Here is an 18,915-nt window from a genome sequence, read left to right as displayed (position 1 = left end):
TTCCCCAAGGCTCCCGACCCGAGTGGCCGAGACTCCTAATGTCCACACTCGCGGGGGAGCCGGGACCTGGTGCAGAGCTGCACCCAGGACGGCTGGTTGGGCTCCGGCCCCTGCCTGGGCTCTCCCGGCCTGGCCTCCGCACGGGGCTCTCCTATTACCGCCTGGCCGGTGGGGTTCTCGGGGAGGTGGGCGCACGTGGTGGGCACATCCCCATTTACAGAGGAGGGAGCTGAGACTCAGTGAGTCTTGAAGCCTCATATCCAGAACTGGCCCGAGCCTCTGGACTACATTCCCTCGGCAAGTATCTTCAGGTCACCATCGTGCCACAGCGCCGTCTGGGGAAACTGCACGCGTTGAAGACGCTTACAGATTTACAGCACTGATTAGCGCTAACGGGAAACGGTCGCTTATTCCAATGCAGTGATTCGCTCACCACTGCACACATACTAAGTTAATGGCTAATTTTCTAGGGAGCTCCTCTCCCCGTGGACCCTGTCAGGGTCGAGTGGGGAAGTCTGGTTTGCTTTCCGCTGGGCGGGGGGAGTCTGAGAGGCACACAAGGGGAGGGGTGCCCATCTCCGCAGCTGAGGGAAGCCCAGTCTCTGCCCGGCTGGTCTCTTTGGCTCAATCGTGGTACCTGGCTCTTGGTGACCCCTCTCAATGCTCTGGATACTTCTACTCCTGCGGGGAGGAGTGCCCAGACAGAGGAAGGGGCGCTTCTAGCCATGAACACGAGTTGCCTCCACAAATGAAGCGAGACGACCCGGCCGCTCACACTGGGAAGGATTCTGAATGCAGCCCGCACCCCCTGCCCCTGCCCACGGGCTCTAAATGGGCTCGGATGTTCAGCGCAGGTGTTTCTGCAGGTGTAGGGGCGCTGAGCGTGGGGTGCCCTTGTAGAGGAGAAGGGAAGGAAAGCAGCGGGTGAGAACTTGCTTAGCTTGGAACTAGTAGGAGAGCAAAGCCGTGGGGCGGGGGGGAGCGGTGGGGAGTGAGGAGGGGTGGGCAGGGCGGGCACGGGAGGGGCTGGTACCTTTACGCTTCTGGGAAGTGCCCGGCTCCAGCTCAGACACACTCAGGGAGTGCTCCGACAGCTCATCCCCAGCGGGGTCCCGCGGGGCCGGGCCACCCCACGCGCCGGCCCCGGCCGGTGGCTCCTCTTCCAAGTCCCAGGAATCCAGCTCAGTCTCCTGGGGCTCCAGGGCCAGCCGGGCCCCTGCGGGGGTCTCCTTCCCCTCCTCGGGTGGGGCAGGGGCCACGGCCGCCCCTGGCTGGTCCGGGGCACCCTTCTGGCAGGTGCTGTCCATGGAGGCTGCGTAGTCCAGCATCAGGGAGGCGTCGTTGTCCTGAGATAGTGAGGTCTACCCGGGGGGTGAGAGACAAAGTCAGGGTGAGGAAGATGCCAAGGATACTTGGAAGAAGCAGCGGGCGAGGAGAAGCCTCAGCAGCCCTGTCCAAACATCCTGGCTGGCGGTTTCAGCGTCAGAAGGCACCCCGGCCCTCCAAGGAGGCAGGTAAGGGAAGCATGGGCTGAAACGCAGTGGACGAAGGTCTCCTGTGGCAGAGGGTCGGCCCGAGGTCGCAGGCTGGGGGGGTCTGGGGGAAGAGCATCCTTCCTACGTATGGGATGGCAGACAGGGTGACAGAGGATGTGAGCTCCGGGGTGCCAGATTCGATTTATCTTTAACCTTTGTTCCTACAGCATTTTTGTGTTTCCTGCAAGGAGGAACTGACCGCTATGCACTTTGTATCCTAAGAGTTATATTTATATGTAAAAGAGATGTAGGTGCTTGGGGGTGGGAAAGTGGTTCGCTGGAGGGCAGGAAAGTGACTGCAGGGACATGGCGGTGGCGGGTACCTGGGGGCCGGTCTGCTGTTCCTGATCTGTGTGGCAGTTGCACAGGAGAGTCTGCTAAGTGACAGGTGACAACTGCCCTTTTCTGAGCCAAGTCAGAAGTGCCCACTGACTCAGTTTGGGAGAATTTTGTCATCAGCAAAGATATTAACTGCAGTTGGTTGGATGGACTAAATGATCTAGAATAAAATCTCAGAGAAGGCACAGAGGAGGAGACGGTCACGAGCCTTGCCCTTATTTCACTCATTTATTCATCCTAAAGAAAACCCAGACATTGGGCCAGGCGCTTCCAGGGACGCCATCGCCCCCTGCTGGCTGCCTCTGGAAGCGCACGCAGGTAAGCCCAGAGACTCACCCGGCCCCTGGAAACTAAGGCCACATTGGTGACTCACCTCTGGCGCCTCCCAGGACCTGTTCTGGCCCCTCTCCCAGTAGCCAAGGGGTCAACTGTCATCATGCCCTCCCGCCCCACCCTCTCATGCCCTCAAAGTATCAACCCACCCTCCGTGTCCAAAAATTCATCTTCCTCATCCTCTCCCAGCTACCCAATGTCCCACCCGCCCCTCCATTGCTCACATTCTTCTTGCTTGTTCTGAAACGTTAAAAAGGGGAAGGGACTGTAATGTGGGCCCTTGCCTGCCCGGCATCCGCCAGGGACGCCTCGCACCCGCCAGCTGCTCTGGACAAAGGTCACAGAGCAGGAGAAGGAAGCAATGGGGCTCAGGATAAGTTTTAAAACAAGCTTCGTTTCTCTGATCGCGAAAGGCATACACATTCACTGCAGAATGGAAACGGTTTGGAAACGTGTAATGTGTGAAGTGAAAGCTCCCCAGGATGGGGCAGCCACGAGGGTGGAGGTTCTGCCCCAAAGGGGAGTTGACATCACGCTGGTCTTTTCTCTTTCAATAAGTTTTCTTCACATGATTCACCAACCTCTCGACAACCAAGGCATCCCCGGTCAGAAACTTTCAAGTTTCCTTCCTCAGCAGGATAAGCTGCGTCACGAATGACCCCTCGTGGGTGAGGGAATGTAAGCTGACATTTGGGGGTGGAGCTCGCCGGAGCTGATCTCGGGCTGGGGCCGGGCTGACGCGGGGCGAGTGGCAGAGGCTCACCTTGGAGACCCCAGATATGACGATCGTGCTCTTCTTCCGCGGGGATTTGAGCTTCAGCTTCGAGGACTCGCTGAGCTGTCGGATGGCGACTTCGGCCACCGGGTCGGCACCGCTCAGCACCAGTAGCTCTGCCGGAGGAAAAGCGGGCGTGAAGCACGTTAACGAAATCTGAAGCTTTGGCAGGAACTTCTGCAGCGACAGATTTGGTCCTTAAGCAGGGGTGGCAAATATTTTCTGTAAAGGGCCAGACAGTGACTTCGTGGGCAGCCGGCCCGTCACAAGTACTGCAAGCTGACTTGGAAGCTAGGAAGCAGAGGCCGGATGTCAAAGTGTCCACGGCTGGGTTCTGGGGAAACTTCATGAGCAGGACAGGTGACGCCCCTGGGTCTGGAGCTGATGCTCTGTGGTTACACACACTCACCGAGGTGTACGCTTCAAATCATGCACCTTAATGAATGTAAATATGCCTCGATTGAGGTGAAAAACAGAAACCTGAGCTTTGGGGAGACTGTGAACTTTGAAAGGCAACGCAGCTACTCCCTGGCCCTCCCAGGAGTGGTTGAACACAAAAACTAGTGTTCAGGGTGACCGAGGGCTGGTTCACAGAAGCTGCTTCTTCCCAGGGTTAATTCCACACCCGGGCCAACATCCGGGGAGGGCTTACACGGACCTGTGCCCTGCAAGGAGCTCCGTGCACATCATTGCAGGTAATTAACCGCAAGCCCTCTGAGGGAGGTGCCTTTCAGTTTCCATTTGAGAAATGGGGCAGGTAGGAAACAGCCAGGTGGGCGGCGGAGCTGAGATGCCCCGCCAGGTCTCTCCCACGCAGAGCTGCTGCTGGAACTCACACTAAGGTGTCTGCTGCGGCAGGAAGATGGAAAGGACAATGGGATTAAGGGGCAGGATGTTACCAGGAACTTTTTCTCAGTCTGGCCTCGACCCGCTGACAACAGATGCTACATTTTGTGTGTGTGTGTGTGTGTGTGTGTGTGTGTGTGTGTGTGTGTGTGTATTTTAACGACTTAAAACATACATTGATATCCCACAAAAGGAAGATCAACTTTTTTTGGTCAACATGTACACATAAAACTTTATGATAACTTTCAGTTAAACAACAAAAAAATTTATGATATCAACTCAAAGTAGTAAAGGAATTTTAATTCCTGAGAATGTTTTTTACAGAAAAAGATTTCTCAACTTAGAACTTCCTAGAAAATGTCTAGGTCAACGCCAGGAGGGTTTAGAAAGGCCCTTAAGAGAAGGCTAGCCCAGCATCTTTCTCGGAAGTAGAGGTGGATTTGGTTTCAAGAAACTAGGCCTGTTGGAAGTGAAAAAATGGAAGAAATCCTTTAGGAATCACTGGATGTAAGATACTATTAAAATCTCTCTAAAAACACAGACGCTACATTTCCCAAGGCAGTGGCGAGGGACCAAGCGGCTGAGAACTCTGTGGCTGCCGACCCCGGGGGGAAGAGCGAGATGTGGTGAGGACGCCTGGGGAGAGGGCTGCGCTGTGAGTCCCAGGCCGTGGGACACCAGTCGGGGGGGCGCGGAGCCCAGAGCTTCTGTCCCTCCTCGGCGAGCCCGTCCAGGTGCCAGCTGTGCCTGAGGAAGCTTGCAGGGCTCCTGGCTGCACAGTGCGGGCTGCCAGCACCCACAGACCAGAAGGGGAGCCACAGCAGGGATGTCAGCCCGCGGTGAAGGTGCCCCCGTGGTACAAAGCAGAGCTGAGACAGGGCCCCCAGGAGCGGCCAATGAGGGGCACTGCTTCTGTCTAGGATTTTGCAGCTGGGGGGACTCTGCAGCTTCCAAACAACCAGGGAAGCTCCCACAGGGAAAGAGGCAGTTTTCCACTTCCGCCAGGTTCGGAGAACACACGGCCATCCCAAGACAGCAGGCATCACATGAGAGCTGCCTGCCCACTGCCTATCCCTCCCTGTCCTGTCCTTGACATTGGCAGGGTCAGAAACGGGACTCAGTGGACGGCGGTGGGGAGAAGCTGCCCCACCCAGCCCTTCTCAGACTGCAGGTCACACGTGAGCGAAGGGAGAAAATTTAACCCCCAAATTTAGATGATGCTCTGATTCCAAGAGACAGTGTCACAGGCGACCATAAAAGTGGGAAATCTGCATTCAGAGTTCCAGGGGAGACTAATCCTATTAAACAGGTTTCAGGGGACAGTGGGGGACAAAACAAAGTTGCCTTTATGATTATGGCCCCCGAGTCCTGCTTATTTTATGACATCCGTGGAACTAGTAGGTTGAATAAGAGAAAAAATAACATTCAGAAATTTGACACAGTGAGGCACAGCTGGCTTTTTGCGCTTCCTTTGTTCAAGTGTTCCCTAAGATTTAAGGCAGGGATGCCCACGCCACACCTGGTCTTCCGTCGACTTCCATTTCCCTTCTCTCCTTCCAGTTAGTTCCTCACTTACTTTATTAAAACACCTCTCCCCAAACTCTACAAAGGAAAAGCGTCCTTCTCACCAGATGCGGGGCTCGAGGGCAGAGCCTGAAGGAGCTGAGCGGGGACCATCTCGAGTGGCCTTGAGTTACCTGTATCTGAGGAAGAGAACATCTTGCTGACGGGGGCGCCGTGGCAGGAGATGGCCTGGATGGAGATGTCCTTCTCGATGACCTTCACCTTCACAGGTGTTCTCAGGGGAGATTCTGCCCGGGAGACATCCTGATTACAACAGCCCTCCGAAAGCTGTCTGACTCTTACAGTTACCGGGAAGTGAAATCACACCTCACTTCAACTCTACTTCATGCAGTTGGAAAAGGTAAGAGGCAAACCCTAAGATATTTTTAACAACCTCTCTGATTCTTTTTTTGGGGAGGGGAGGAATGCCCAAAAGGGGCATTGGAAGCCCAGGTTTAAATACAATTTCAGAAACCTTTTGATTAAATTGGAATCTCACTTTCTGTTTTGCATTCAAGAACAGTGCCAGGTGATTTATTCTGGGATGATAATACTCTTGTACAGGCAGGAACACATTATAAATTTAAAAAAATAATAAATCATACACTTATACAGAAGTTGTCTCCAGGGCGGTGGCCATGGGGACAGGTACAGAATTCGGCTAGATCTAAAATGACTGCACGTCAAGCCTTCGAATGAATGCTTTTACCATAAGAAACTCTATGCTGGCCGCTCACATCTAATGTTTCAAGATAGTGTGCTGTCCCCACGTAAACCTCATGGAGTACTTAATGTAACGGGATATTTCATCTAGTGTCTAGATCTTACCTTCAGAATTCACTACAGGTTTGAACCTTGCTTTGGCTTGTCATGTGTCTGACAAGATAGAAAGATAATTGTCTGAAAAAAAAAAAAGCTATGCAGAAGCCTTGCCAATTCCCATTCTTCCCGTACCAGGACATTTTCTTACAGATAATCCTGCAGCCTACAGCGCTCTGCAGTTTACAGAGGCAAGACATTTACAGGGGAGGCGTGGCTTCAGAGTTTCTGTGGGGAGGAAACTCACCGGAGCTCAGCGGGGACGCCCTCCCTGCATCGAAGCGAGGCTTGGTTTTCACGGCAGTGACAGTAGTGACCACGGTCCCGCACGGCATCACCGTGCGGTCTTTTTCTATCTTTGCAGCAGGAACAGATGGAGGCAGTTGCCAGGATTTCGCCTCACCGGGTTCTATGTAGGAAAACTGCAGAGAGGGCTGGTTACATGCTTCGTAGTCAGCGCAGACGGACACCCCGCCATGGCGCGCTGCCTGCCTTTGCGATAACCTCTGATTTCTTTAGCTGTCGCTTAGTATCATAAGTAACTTATAATTAACCAATTTCCCCGGAACTGACACAGGATGATGAGACCCAGGCTCAAACCCAGCCACTCAGCACACAATGATGGGAACAAAAGCTGGAGAACCAAACGAAATAAAAGAGCCCTTTCTGGGCTAGGCCTGCGTGAAAGGGCATCACGGAAAGTTACGTCAGGTAGACAGTGCAACGCAACCCTGGGCAGGAAGCAACCCATTCACGTCTAGACATGCCTGGGAGGAAACATCAGGTCTTCGACAAGCTTCTTGCTTTACGTTCAAGCGAGAGCAAGACCCTGACAGACATAAATGAAGATGTCCCTTTTCTCGAGTGGGTTGAGCTGGGCCTGGGCATCGTAGAGAATGACGTCCTACCTCTGCAGTGACCGAACCCAATGCTGAGCTGCCTGAGGAGGACCCGCTGGTCAGCGTAAAGCTCTGTGGCCCAGAAGGCTGCTTCTTGAACAAATCCAAGGGGACGGTCGTCATCGCCAACAGAGCTAAAGAGACAGGGGACAAACGGGGAACATCGGGGGCGTCTCCATGGGGTTCCACAGGAACAGGATGCCCCCGAGCGGCTGCAACCAGAACCAACTCTGGACACACGCCCCGCTCACTGGGAGATGCTCCCGTTTCAGAAAGTTTTAGAAAAGTCAAGGTCATAAAAGACAAAGGAAGGCTGTGGAACTGTTCCAGACCAAGGGAGGCTACAGATGTGACCATCAAGAGGTAGTATCTGATCCTACACAGGACTGGGAAATACTGCTAGGAAGGACCTCAGGGGCTTGGCTGATGGAAAGTGGAATCTGGGCAGTAAAGAAGTGGACCAGTGTAACTCAGGAAGCTGATAACTTGCTGTGGACAAATAATATCCCTACTCTTAGGAAATACGCACTAAAGAATTGAGGGTAAAGGGCCAGGATGCCCGAAACTTACACTCACATGGTTCACACATTTACCCTCGGTGTGTGTGTGTGTGTGTGTGTGTGTGTGTGTGTGTGTGTGTGTGTGTGTGTGTGTGTGTGTGTGTGTGTGTGTGTGTGTGTGTGTAGACAGACAGAGAGAGCACAGTGAGAGCAACCAGCAATTGTGAGTACAAATAATAAAGGAAATGGGGCAAAATGTTAAAAATATATGAGCCTGAGGAAAGGTTATATGGTTGTTGTTTGTTCTGGGTTTTGTTTTGTTTTTTTAAGTTTGAAATTTCATAGATCCCATCAGGCTGGACTGGAATGAAATTGCAATGGAGCCAACAGGGGTGGTGCCCCAGGAATGGATTAGGAAAACAGTGGTTCCGCCCCGTGTTCAGACCACACGCCCTCTCTTGGAATGTCAGTTCTTATCTCAGGAGTTATCTCTAGACTACAGAACCAGGGAAACTGCCTCAAAAATCCTTGCTACTACCCAGGAGCTCGAATTGTTTTTCCTATGCCTTTGTGACTTTAGGAGGTAACCAGATGGCTAGGTTTCACAGCTGAATAAGCCAGGGAAGGGTCACCTTTCCCAATTTTGGTGTGTTCATAGGGATTCCTAAAAACCTAATAAATACTGAAACTACTGATTTACACACATACACACCAGGTCCACGCTCACTCGTGATTTTTACCTCTATTTGTTGCTGACTTGTATCTAAAGCATCTGTCCAAGTTAAGCTGCTATGGCTTATTCTACAAGGAAAAGTCAGCTGTAATTCATGGAGACAGAGAGCAGAAGGGTGGGGGCCAGGGGCTGGGGGAGGGGCCTGGGGAGCGAGTGTCTAATGGGGACAGTTTTGGTTTTGTAAGGTGAATTCTGGAGATGCACGGCGGTGATGGTTGCACAACCATGTGAATTCACTTAATACCACTGAATTCTACACTCAGAAGTTGCTAAGATGGTAACTTTTAAGTTATATGTATCAACACAATTAAAAACTGAAGAAAAAAAAAAGTAAAAGGTCTGTTAAGGCTGAGAGGGTTGAGAACTTCTCTAAGCCAAGAACTGTTGAATAAAAGATTTTTGATATTTGTTTAAAAAAAAAAAAAGAAAAGAACCAGTTGAATATACTCTTTCCCAAAACGTTTGACCTTGCTAATAACAGAATGGACTTCCAACCAAACATTCCCTTGGGAAGACCTGGAGTGGCTTAGGGGGAGGGGCCGAGGCTCTGCTGGGTCTCCCACCCTCCCCACCCCAAGGCCCTGGTCAGGGCCGCTGGATGACCCTCCCAGAGAGCAGGGTCTCCGTCTGCCTGCTGACCACCCACCTTCTGAGGATTGCCCATCCTCTGAAATCTGCAGGTGCAACTCCCTCGACTTGGCATTCAGCTCACTGTGGAAAGGAAGAAGGGCCATGAATCCTTAAAAATGCTTTACTATTTTCTTGAAATAGTATTTTTTTTTCCTGATGATAGAAAGGAATGCAAATCACCATCAATATTTAAGAAACAAAGAGATATATAACCAAAATACAAAGATTATCTGCAACTTCACCATCCAGAAATAGCTACTGTTAATATTTGGTGACTGGTCTCCTAGGGTAATCCAGTGGGACTTTCTGAATGATGGTGGGAATGTTCTGTAGAGCTGCTATCAAATTCGGTGGCCACTAGCCACAGACAGCTATGCAGAACTTGAAATGAGGCCAGTGCAAACTGAGGAACTGGGTTTAATTTTGTCTGCTTTTAATTAATTGAAATTTAAGCTACATGTGGCTAGTAGGTACTATATTGAAAGATATAGCCATATAATTGTCTGAAAACAAATATAGAACATAACATACCTCTCTCTTCCTTTGTAACCTATTTTTTTCACTTAAGATATCATGGACATCTTTCCATGTCAATAACTACAGAGCAACATCCTTTTTCATAGGTGTCTAGTATTCCACGCTCTGGCCTTAAGAGATTTTATTCAGCCAGTTCCTTAATAACCAACCCTTAATAATGGGTTGTTTCCAATATTTTGTAATTATAAACAAGCTGAGATAAATATCCTCATACATATATCTTTGCACACACTGTGTGATTATTTCCTTAGGAAAAGAGCAACTGTCAATCAAAAGGTACGTGCATGTAAGAGATTTTCTTTTCTTATACATATTGATGGCCTCCAGAATGATTATTCTAATATATACAGTGTTTCCACTGGCTTTTCTCACTTTTTCTTTACCAATCTATAAGGCGAAAAACAATCTCTTTTGTTTAAGTTTGCATTACTTTAGCTATTACTGAGATTGAACATCTCTTCAGATGTTTCTGGCTATCTACGGCTCTTACTTTTGCTTTTCTAGTACAGAAGTTTTGCCCAGTTTTCTAAGAGAGTGCTCATATTTTCATTAATAATTTATAAAGGCTCTTTATATTATACAAGGGACACCTTCTTCCATTACGTTTTCTAATTATGGTTTACGCACCAGAAAGGGATTGATTTCTGTATTTTTGTACTCAGCTACTTTACTGAAATATTATTTACATTAGTTTTTATAATATTATTATTTCTACCCTATATTCATCATTTCTAATAGTTTCAATTGATTTTCTGCAGTAGTCTAAATATGCAATAGTATTATCTCCAAGTAATGATTAGTTTTGCCTCTTACTTGTGTACTATTTCTTTTTCTTATCTAATTGCATTAACTAGTACTTCTAGAACAAAACAGTTGGTATCCTTCTCTTGACTTTAGTGGGACTGTTCCTACTACTTATCACTTACAGTGATTTTTTGTTTTTAATCATATGAAAAAAGTGACCATAAATCTTGTTCTAATTAAGTTTTAAAAATTAGAAATGGTTATTAAATGTCACTGAATATCCTTTGGGCATACAGAAAAATAATAAGTTTGTTTTCTCCCTTGATCTAGTGACACAGTGGATTTCATTAATAGATCTCGTCACATTAAACCATCCTTGCATTTCTGGTATGAACTCGGTCGGTCTTGGTGTATTATTTTTAATGTGCTACTGGATTCTATTTGATAATACATTAGTCAGAATTCCTACATCATAATTTGTAAGTGGTCTATAATTTTCCTTTTTTCCATTCTCTTTGTCAGATTTTGGTATCAATCGGAAGTTTCCTTCCATTCTGCTCTGGAAGGTGTGTGTTTCTAAAGCAAGTGTGGAAGGCCCAACAACAGATCTCTCGTCACAGCAGGGCGTGGGTATGTCGGTGAGGAGTGAATCGATACTAAGAGCTGCCTTCAAAAGAAATCCATGTCTGACTTACAGCTTCCTCAGATGCTTAATATACCTCTTTTTAATTTTTTATATTTTCTTTTTTCCTCCCTCCCTCCCTTCCTTCCTCCCTCCCTCCCTTCTTTTGTATGAACAGTGCTGCAGAATGGTTTTAGAATTTGGCAGTCTTGAGTAGGTGTGGCCATGGAAACCGGGCCCCTTACGCACAAGGTGAATTCTTCTTCCCAGGTGAGGGTGGTAGTGTTTTTCGAGAGGGTGCTGGAGAACTTCTGGATGGGATCATTCAGCTGAACTACACATACTGGGTTAATGTTGCCTGTAGTCAAACAGAGGGGCACCATATTGGCTTTTATTTTTGTTTTCTAGTTGCATTAAGACATTTTGCATCTAAAAGAAAGGCCGAGTTAAATGTCTGGTCTTGGCTCACTGGACCTGTGGCTCAGAGGGTCCAGTGTTCCTTTCATTTGCCATTTACAAACTCCCAAAACACCTCATCTGGGGATACTCACTGGACGTCCACAGCCCCAGGCTGCCCCAAGTGCCCCTGCTCCCCCCTCGGTTCTGACTGCGGGCACAGCTCTCTGGTGAGGGCCCTCCCTGGGGGCAACATTACTCCAGCAGAGATGTGGGCCTCACTTTGGACAAAACTAACAGCTTGGAAAAGGAAGGGCATCTGGGGTAACTGCTAAATCTGGGGATACCTCCCAGAGAACCCATTTCCCTCTTACAAAGATGTAGGTTTGTTTTTTTTGGTTTTGTTTTTTTTGTGGTACGCGGGCCTCTCACTGTTGTGGCCTCTCCTGTTGCGGAGCAACAGGCTCCGGACGCGCAGGCTCAGCGGCCACGGCTCACAGGCCCAGCCGCTCCGCGGCATGTGGGATCTTCCCGGACCGGGGCATGAACCCACGTCCCCTGCATCGGCAGGCGGACTGTCAACCACTGCGCCACCAGGGAAGCCCAGATGTAGGTTTTTATACCTAACAGCTCAGTCAAAACTTTTGGAGGTATTTGATCCAGATAACAGGACATTTCACTAGTGAACAGTTGTGTCTGCTTCGAGGCAATGCTTGCCCCATGGCAGAAAGCCGTGAATATACTGTGTAATCAATAATCAACAGTAGGGCTTCCCTGGTGGCGCAGTGGTTGAGAGTCCGCCTGCCGATGCAGGGGACACGGGTTCGTGCCCCGGTCCGGGAAGATCCCACATGCCGCGGAGCAGCTAGGCCCATGAGCCATGGCCGCTGAGCCTGCGCGTCTGGAGCCTGTGCTCCGCAGCGGGAGAGGCCACAGCAGTGAGAGGCCCGCGTACCGCAAAAAAAAAAAAAAAAAAATTCAACGGTAAAGGACTGGAATATGCTGGCCCTTTACCGTGTACCAGGTGGTGTTCGGTGTTCTACACACATCATCTTACCAATCACCACAGTCACTTTCAAGGAGAGATGCTGACTCAGATGGGGACCTGCTGGCAGAGGTTAGAAATTGGGACCCCGACCTTGGCCGACTGGGTCCCGGGAGCCCCTCCCGGCTGCTAAGCGGCATGGCCTCAGGGGGCGAGGTGTGAGTTACCAAAACACCACCCATACCCAGCTTCATTCACAGAGTTTCTAGGTAGTTCAGTGTGTCCTACCTGCACTTCTGGAACAGGAGGAAACTCCCCACAAATAAATATAAGTAACCCCGATGTTCTCAGACAATACAAAGAACTCATCGCTACTCTCAGCAAAAACCACAACACAGTGGAAAGATGTGTCCGGTCCCAGGCTACTAGGCATCCGGGGTCCCAGCACTGACTCAGAATCACCGAAAAGGAATCACCCATTCTGCAATGTTTCTGTCTTGTCTCCATAGGAGCCTCTCCAGGCAACACAGGGTTCCCGGTGGGCCCAAAGCCTTCCGGACACCCATAATCCCCCCCTGTGGCACCCCCTTCCACAGGAGGAAGCAAAGGCCACGGGCAACCCACAAGGCACCTCCTCCCCTCTGCTCACACCGCAGACGGTCACATCCACAGCCAGCCGGGTGCCCCGCCCTCAGCTGGGTGCCCCTGCCGCGCCACCACCCACCTGAAGCACCAGGATGGCTCAGCAGCGAGGCTCGAATATTCTTCACCAATAGCTTGAGCTCATGAGCCCTTGGAGGTTTGGGGGGGCAGGATTCCTGAGTAGATGAAGTGCGCTGCAGATGCTGCAAAAAGGAAGACAAAGAACGGTGAGCCGTGGCACAGAGGCAGTGGCCGCTGGACACCTGCTCCACGGAAGGAATCTTCAAGAAAACCTCCAGAGGGAGCCTGGCTCCCAGGCCTGCTCTGTAACAACTGGGGAGGGAGGGTACCAGTCACCCACAGCTGCTTCCCCTCCTCGGAAGCCTTGTACATCCCACAGAAAGCGAGCGAGGGAGTTAAGCATTCCCCCAGAGAGGACTCCCCTGAATCTCACTGTGGATGGAGATGGGGCCACGCGTGACCCAGGGCAGGAGCTTGAGACAGAGTGGGGCGCCCTCCCTGGGATGCAGGGGCCCACTGCCCACTAGCACTAAGTGTGACACCAGCCAGGACACTGGCTACTTCCCACCTCCTGGCAGACCTGCCATCCACGTGGGGAGGATCTAAGTGTCATCCAGGTGCCACGCTAGGGACAAAGCAGAGGCAGGTACCCCTTGAGCCTGCTTCATCCCCATATCCTCAAATGGGCATCAAGGTGTTTCCAACAGAGAGCCTCCCCAAGCTTGTGGGCCCTCACCTTCAGACCAGCCTTTCTCAAGCTAGCTTCCACCTCCCACTCATGGCTACGAGTGTTAGTTACAAGGGGCTCCTTAGGTACAAACATTTGGGAATCCTGGGAAAGCTTCTCAGAGACATCACAGGCCTCTGCACAGCAAGCGCCTCCCAGGGAGGGATCCTAAGAGCTGATCTGACCTCAGAGTGCTTTTGGGGGGGGATGCTTACTAACATCTCAAGCAACTGTAGTGTTCTTCAGGTCACCACCTAGAAAACATGATTCTGAGCCAGGGCAGGGCCTTGCCCACTGTGAGCTGCAGGTGCTGGGAGGCCAAGAAGTAATCACAGAAGTCCTCAAGACCCAGGTCCCTGTGCACTGGGGACAGAGCAGCCCACATGTCTGGGGTGGAGATGCAATGTTTTCTCAATTGCGTATGCGTGATGGCTAATCTTATGTGTTGACGTGACTGGACCATGGGGTGCCCAGCACGTGGTCAGACGTGATTCTGGGTATGTCTGCGAGGAGGTTTCTGCCTGAGATTTACATTTAGATCAACAGACCGTGGAAAGCAGATTGCCTTCCCCACTGCGGTGGGCCTCGTCCAATCAGGTGAAGGCCTGAATAGAACAAAGGGCTGACTCTCCCTCAGATAAGAGGGAATTCCTCATGCCTGACTGCCTTAGAGCTGGGATATCCATTTTTCCCTGTCTTTGGACTTGAGTGGAAACATCAGCTCTCCTGGGTCCCAGCCTGCTGGCTTCTCCTGCAACTCTTGGGGCTTGTCAGCCTCTAGCATGAGCCAACTCCCTAGACTAAGTCCCCTTATATATATAAATATATATATTTTATACATGAATACATAGTCGGCTCATGCAGTTATGGACGCTATTTTATACACACACACACACACACACACACACACACACACACACACACACATCCATTGGTTCTGTTTCTCTAGAGAACCCTAATATAATATGCATGTTATTTTGATACATACAGTCTACAAATTTATTTAAAAGCATTATTGAATTTATGGTAGTCCTGGTCCCTTTATTTTCTGAATCAGTGTATTCTAAAAATGCACTACTATTTTGTGAAGTTTCTCAAACGCTGACATTAAAAATGTATAGTCACATTCAAAACAGGCAGCTCTGATCTGAACTAAGCCACCAGGATAGAATTACTGAAAGAGAGAACAGCCAAGCCTCTGTGCTCTCGCCTCTGGGAAGCCTGGCCTGACCCCCCGTCTCTGGGCCGAGCCCCACCTGGCGGCACAGCCCTGGGAACCCTGCGCGCACACCCACGAGCCCCTCCCTCTGCTCGGCTGCTTACTCAGCTGCTCCTCTGCCGCATCAGGTTTCTCCTGTTCTGATAACCTTCAACCCAGAGCGAACCACAAAGCACTGTGATCCCCTGATATCTGTGCAGTGAATCAAAGAGATTTTGTCTCCAGGCTCTACACACTCACAGTGGTGATGCCCTAACAGGAACCAGAGACCGAGAGCCTGCATCAAAAAATCATATGAAAAGTTATACTTTAGGGACTTCCCTGGCTCTCCAGTGGTTAAGGCTTCGCCTTCCAAGGCAGAGGGTGAGGGTTCGATCCCTGGTCAGGGAGCTAAGATCCTACATGCCTCGTGGCCAAAAACCCAAAACATAAAAAAACAGAAGCTATACTGTAATAAATTCAATAAAGACTTAAAAAAACAAAAAGTTACCCTTTCACACTGACTTCACCCCCCACTACATAATAACAGTGGCTATTCTACATGCCACATAAAAATACTGGAAAGACACAGGAAAAATAACTTTAGGGACTGTAAGTGTATGTTTTGCATAGTCATCACGAAAAGATCTGCTCATGACTAGGAGAATTAATTGACCTCAAGCCAAGGTTTTTAGATGTGTCGCCAAAAGAGATGTGCGGGACCAAGCCCAGGGAGGCTGTCCTGGGCGAATGCCCTGGACGTGAATTTAGCCAGAGAATTGGCACCTAATTGGGCGGTGGGGAGGGCCCCAGCATGGGGAGGGGGGTCGCCAGCGGGGAAAGGACCCCACAGAGGAGATGGCCTCATGTGTCCGCACTGCCTGAGGGCGACAGACCCCTGAGAGGCAGTGTGGATGGAGGCTGTCCCCGTCCTGGGCTAAAAGTCTGTGGGTCCAGTGCGCTCACTCTGCCTGCCTCGGGGCAGTTCCCAGGTACCTTAGTTCTGGAAGGGTGCGATCCCAGACAACAGTCTCTGGGGGCACAGCAAAAAGTCAAGTTCTGGTTCCTAAAAGGAGAGGATCTGGGCTACTTTGGCTTGGACGCTGCTGAGCGGGCCAGACTCCTCTTCCTTTCCTCCCATGGGGCTTCAGAACCCTGTGCCCTGAACTCAGAGCTTTGCCCCAGACCGTGGTCATCACCCACCAGCAAGCAACCGTGCAATCTCGCTCTACCGCGGGGGGGCAGAGGCAAGGTGCAGGGATGGGGGGCGAGCGTGGGAAATGCACACAAATTCTCCAGGCGGGTGGACCACGGTCCTTCAGGGGGTCATGAAGCACCCACAACCCGGTGAACTGGTTTACCTGAACTCCCCTCACATCCGTAGGCTTTGTGCTCAGAACCGCTGATGGGGACGCAGAGCTAACCAGGTGCTTCACAATATCCTTGAGACTTTCAGAGACCGCATCTGCCCCAACCGCCTGGTCCTGCCGAAAGAGGAGGGAGTCACCAAACCACCTCGTAACCGGGCACATGTACAAGTGGGCAAGCAAATGCATGGCTCTCCAGATGCCCCTGGGACCAAACAGACTTGGGGTCACCAGGGCTCCAGGAGATCAGACTAGGACAGTGAGACACTCACTCACTCTTATCTTTGCTGATCTCAGAAGTCATTCATCCTCCTTGTTTTTTGTTTTGTTTTGTTTTGTTTTGTTTTGTTTTGCGGTACGCGGGCCTCTCACTGCTGTGGCCTCTCCCACATGCAGGCTCAGCGGCCATGGCTCACGGGCCCAGCCGCTCCGTGGCATGTGGGATCTTCCCGGACCGGGGCGCGAACCCGTGTCCCCCGCATCGGCAGGCGGACTCTCAACCACTGCGCCACCAGGGAAGCCCCATCCTCCTTGTTTTTAAAAGTTAAAGATAAGACATGTGCAACATAGACATGTGTTAACATTTCTGTGTATATCTTTTCATTCCTTTCCTGTAAACATACAGGCACATAGTTTTTCTTTCTTGCCTGATGTTTGATTTGTTTTTAAATTTTTTATTAAAAGGTAGTCAAGGGACTTCCCTGGTGGTCCGCTGGTTACAACGTCACCTTCCAATGCAGGGGTTGCGGGTTCAATCCCTGGTTGGGGAGCTAAGATCCCACATGCTTTGTGGCCAAAAAAAAACCAAAACAAAACACCAAAACGTAAAAGCAGAAGCAATCATGTAACAAATTCAATAAAGACTTTAAAAATGGCCCACATCAAAATAAATAAGAAGAAAAAAAAATAAATGGTATTCAAGTAAATGGAAAGGCTCAATAAAAATGAAGACAAGCTTGTAGAAGAATAACACAGCAGGATGACTTGCATCACCAGGTGTCAAGCTCTATAAGGCTACAATAATTAATACCCAACAGAAACGCGCTCATGTGTCCTAGAATGTTCAGAGCACCACTATGCATAATGACCCCAAAATGGAAACTACCTAAGTATCCATCAATACCTGAACAGATACACAAGTTCTGTGCAGTCACACAATGGAATACCACAGGGCGATGAGCACAAACAATGTTACAGGCACACACAAAGACACAGATGAATCTCACAGACATAATGTTAAGTGAAAGAAACCAAACACGGAAAAACACATACACAGTACTGCATGACTCCTTTATTTAAAGTACCAAAACAAGCAAAACTAAGCTAATGCTGTTTGTGGGCAGAATCCTAAGATGACCCTCAACGAGTCATGTTCTGCATCATCCCCTCGCCTTGAGGGCAGGTGGCGCCCGTGACTTGCTTCCAGCCAACGGAATACGGCAAAGGGATGTGATGGCCAAAGGTTATGTTATATACAGCTCCCTCTTAGCAAACCAGAGCAAGAGATTCTCCTCCTAACCTTGAAGAAGTCAGCTTCCACGTGTGAGGGGGGCCACATGGCACAGAACTGCAGGGCTTCAAGGAGCTGAGAGCAGCCCCAGCCCACAGCCATCAAGGAACTGAGGACCTCAGTCCTACAACCACAAGGAACCGAGTTTTGCCAACAACCATAGGAGACTGGAAGAGGATCCCGAGCTCTAGGAAGGACAGTCAGCCCAGACCATGATGACAGCCCACGAGACCCCGAGCAGGGGACCCAGTTAAGCCTGGACTGACTGACAGATACTATGAGGTAAATGTGTGTTGTTTCACGCTGCTGGGTTTGAGGTAATTATTAGTTGCAAGCATAGATAAGTCATACATGTTAGAAGTCAGGAGCATGGTTACCCTTTGTAGGGGCTGCAGGTAGTGAGTGGAAGCGGGTAGAGGGGGTTTTCTGGGGAGCTGACCCTGCTCTGTTTGTGGCGCTGGGCACTCATGAATGGTCAGTGTGTGAAAGCTTCAATCAGCTGCGTGCTTACAATATATGCACTTTTCTGCATATCTTATCTCTCAATTTTTAAGCAAGGAGGATCTATTTTTTAAAATCTCAGTTAAAAGCCTTATTTAAATATAATAGCTTTTGTTTTGAACTCTTAAAAGCTGGATCTGGCTGGACACTTGCTAAAAGAAAACGTCGAGCCCTGCCAGCCCTGCTGCCATCCACGCCATCGTTCGTGGTTTCGGGAGAGCAGCTGCAGTGTGGTGAGTGCCGGTGCTCGGCCACCCTGGCCACGATTCTGGCTCTGCCATTGACGGCTCCAGGGCCCTCTGCGTCCCTCGTCACTTCTGGTGTAAATGTCCCCACTGTGGGGCTCCAGTCCCCCCTGCGCAGGGGGATGGACGCTGGCAGGACTTGATTTCCACCGGGACCACAGACCTATTGAAAAATCTTCCAACTTGCGGGGCTGGAAGGGATTTCAGAAATTGGTCTGTGGTGTCCCAAGGACAACCAGCTGGCCAGGCCTTGTTACAGCAAACTTAGGCCAAATCTGCCATTTACTGAAAATCTACTCTCTGCCAGGAACTCTAAACTACTAATAATCAAAATGGCTCACACTTACGTCACTCTTAGGATGTGTCAGGCCCGATGCTACACACTTACACATATTAACTAGTTTAATCCCCACAACCACGTTGCAAATCATCGTCCCCATTTTACAGA

General features: G+C 50.1%; 1 protein-coding gene across 6 annotated transcripts in view; it reads right to left on the bottom strand.

Annotated features, from left to right (window-relative positions):
• The window catches only part of C2CD2 (C2 calcium dependent domain containing 2), a 59,824-nt gene that overhangs the window by 11,292 nt on the left and 29,617 nt on the right, over positions 1–18,915 (bottom strand). For all 6 annotated transcript variants that reach the window (XM_030835466.2, XM_030835467.2, XM_060297775.2 and 3 more), the window contains exons 5-13: positions 16,206–16,328; positions 12,981–13,101; positions 11,125–11,233; positions 8,989–9,053; positions 7,119–7,243; positions 6,458–6,632; positions 5,526–5,639; positions 2,971–3,098; positions 1,034–1,361 (exon numbers count right to left, since the gene is read on the bottom strand). In XM_030835466.2, coding sequence (XP_030691326.2) covers positions 1,034–1,361; positions 2,971–3,098; positions 5,526–5,639; positions 6,458–6,632; positions 7,119–7,243; positions 8,989–9,053; positions 11,125–11,233; positions 12,981–13,101; positions 16,206–16,328 — 1,288 coding nt within the window. The remainder of the gene's footprint in view (positions 1–1,033; positions 1,362–2,970; positions 3,099–5,525; positions 5,640–6,457; positions 6,633–7,118; positions 7,244–8,988; positions 9,054–11,124; positions 11,234–12,980; positions 13,102–16,205; positions 16,329–18,915) is intronic.

The sequence above is a fragment of the Globicephala melas genome, chromosome 4 (assembly GCF_963455315.2).
Source record: "Globicephala melas chromosome 4, mGloMel1.2, whole genome shotgun sequence".
In the NCBI taxonomy this organism is placed as follows: Eukaryota; Metazoa; Chordata; class Mammalia; order Artiodactyla; family Delphinidae; genus Globicephala; species Globicephala melas.
The sequence above is the reverse complement of the archived record's forward strand: the minus strand, read 5'-3'. Positions and strand labels throughout refer to the sequence as shown.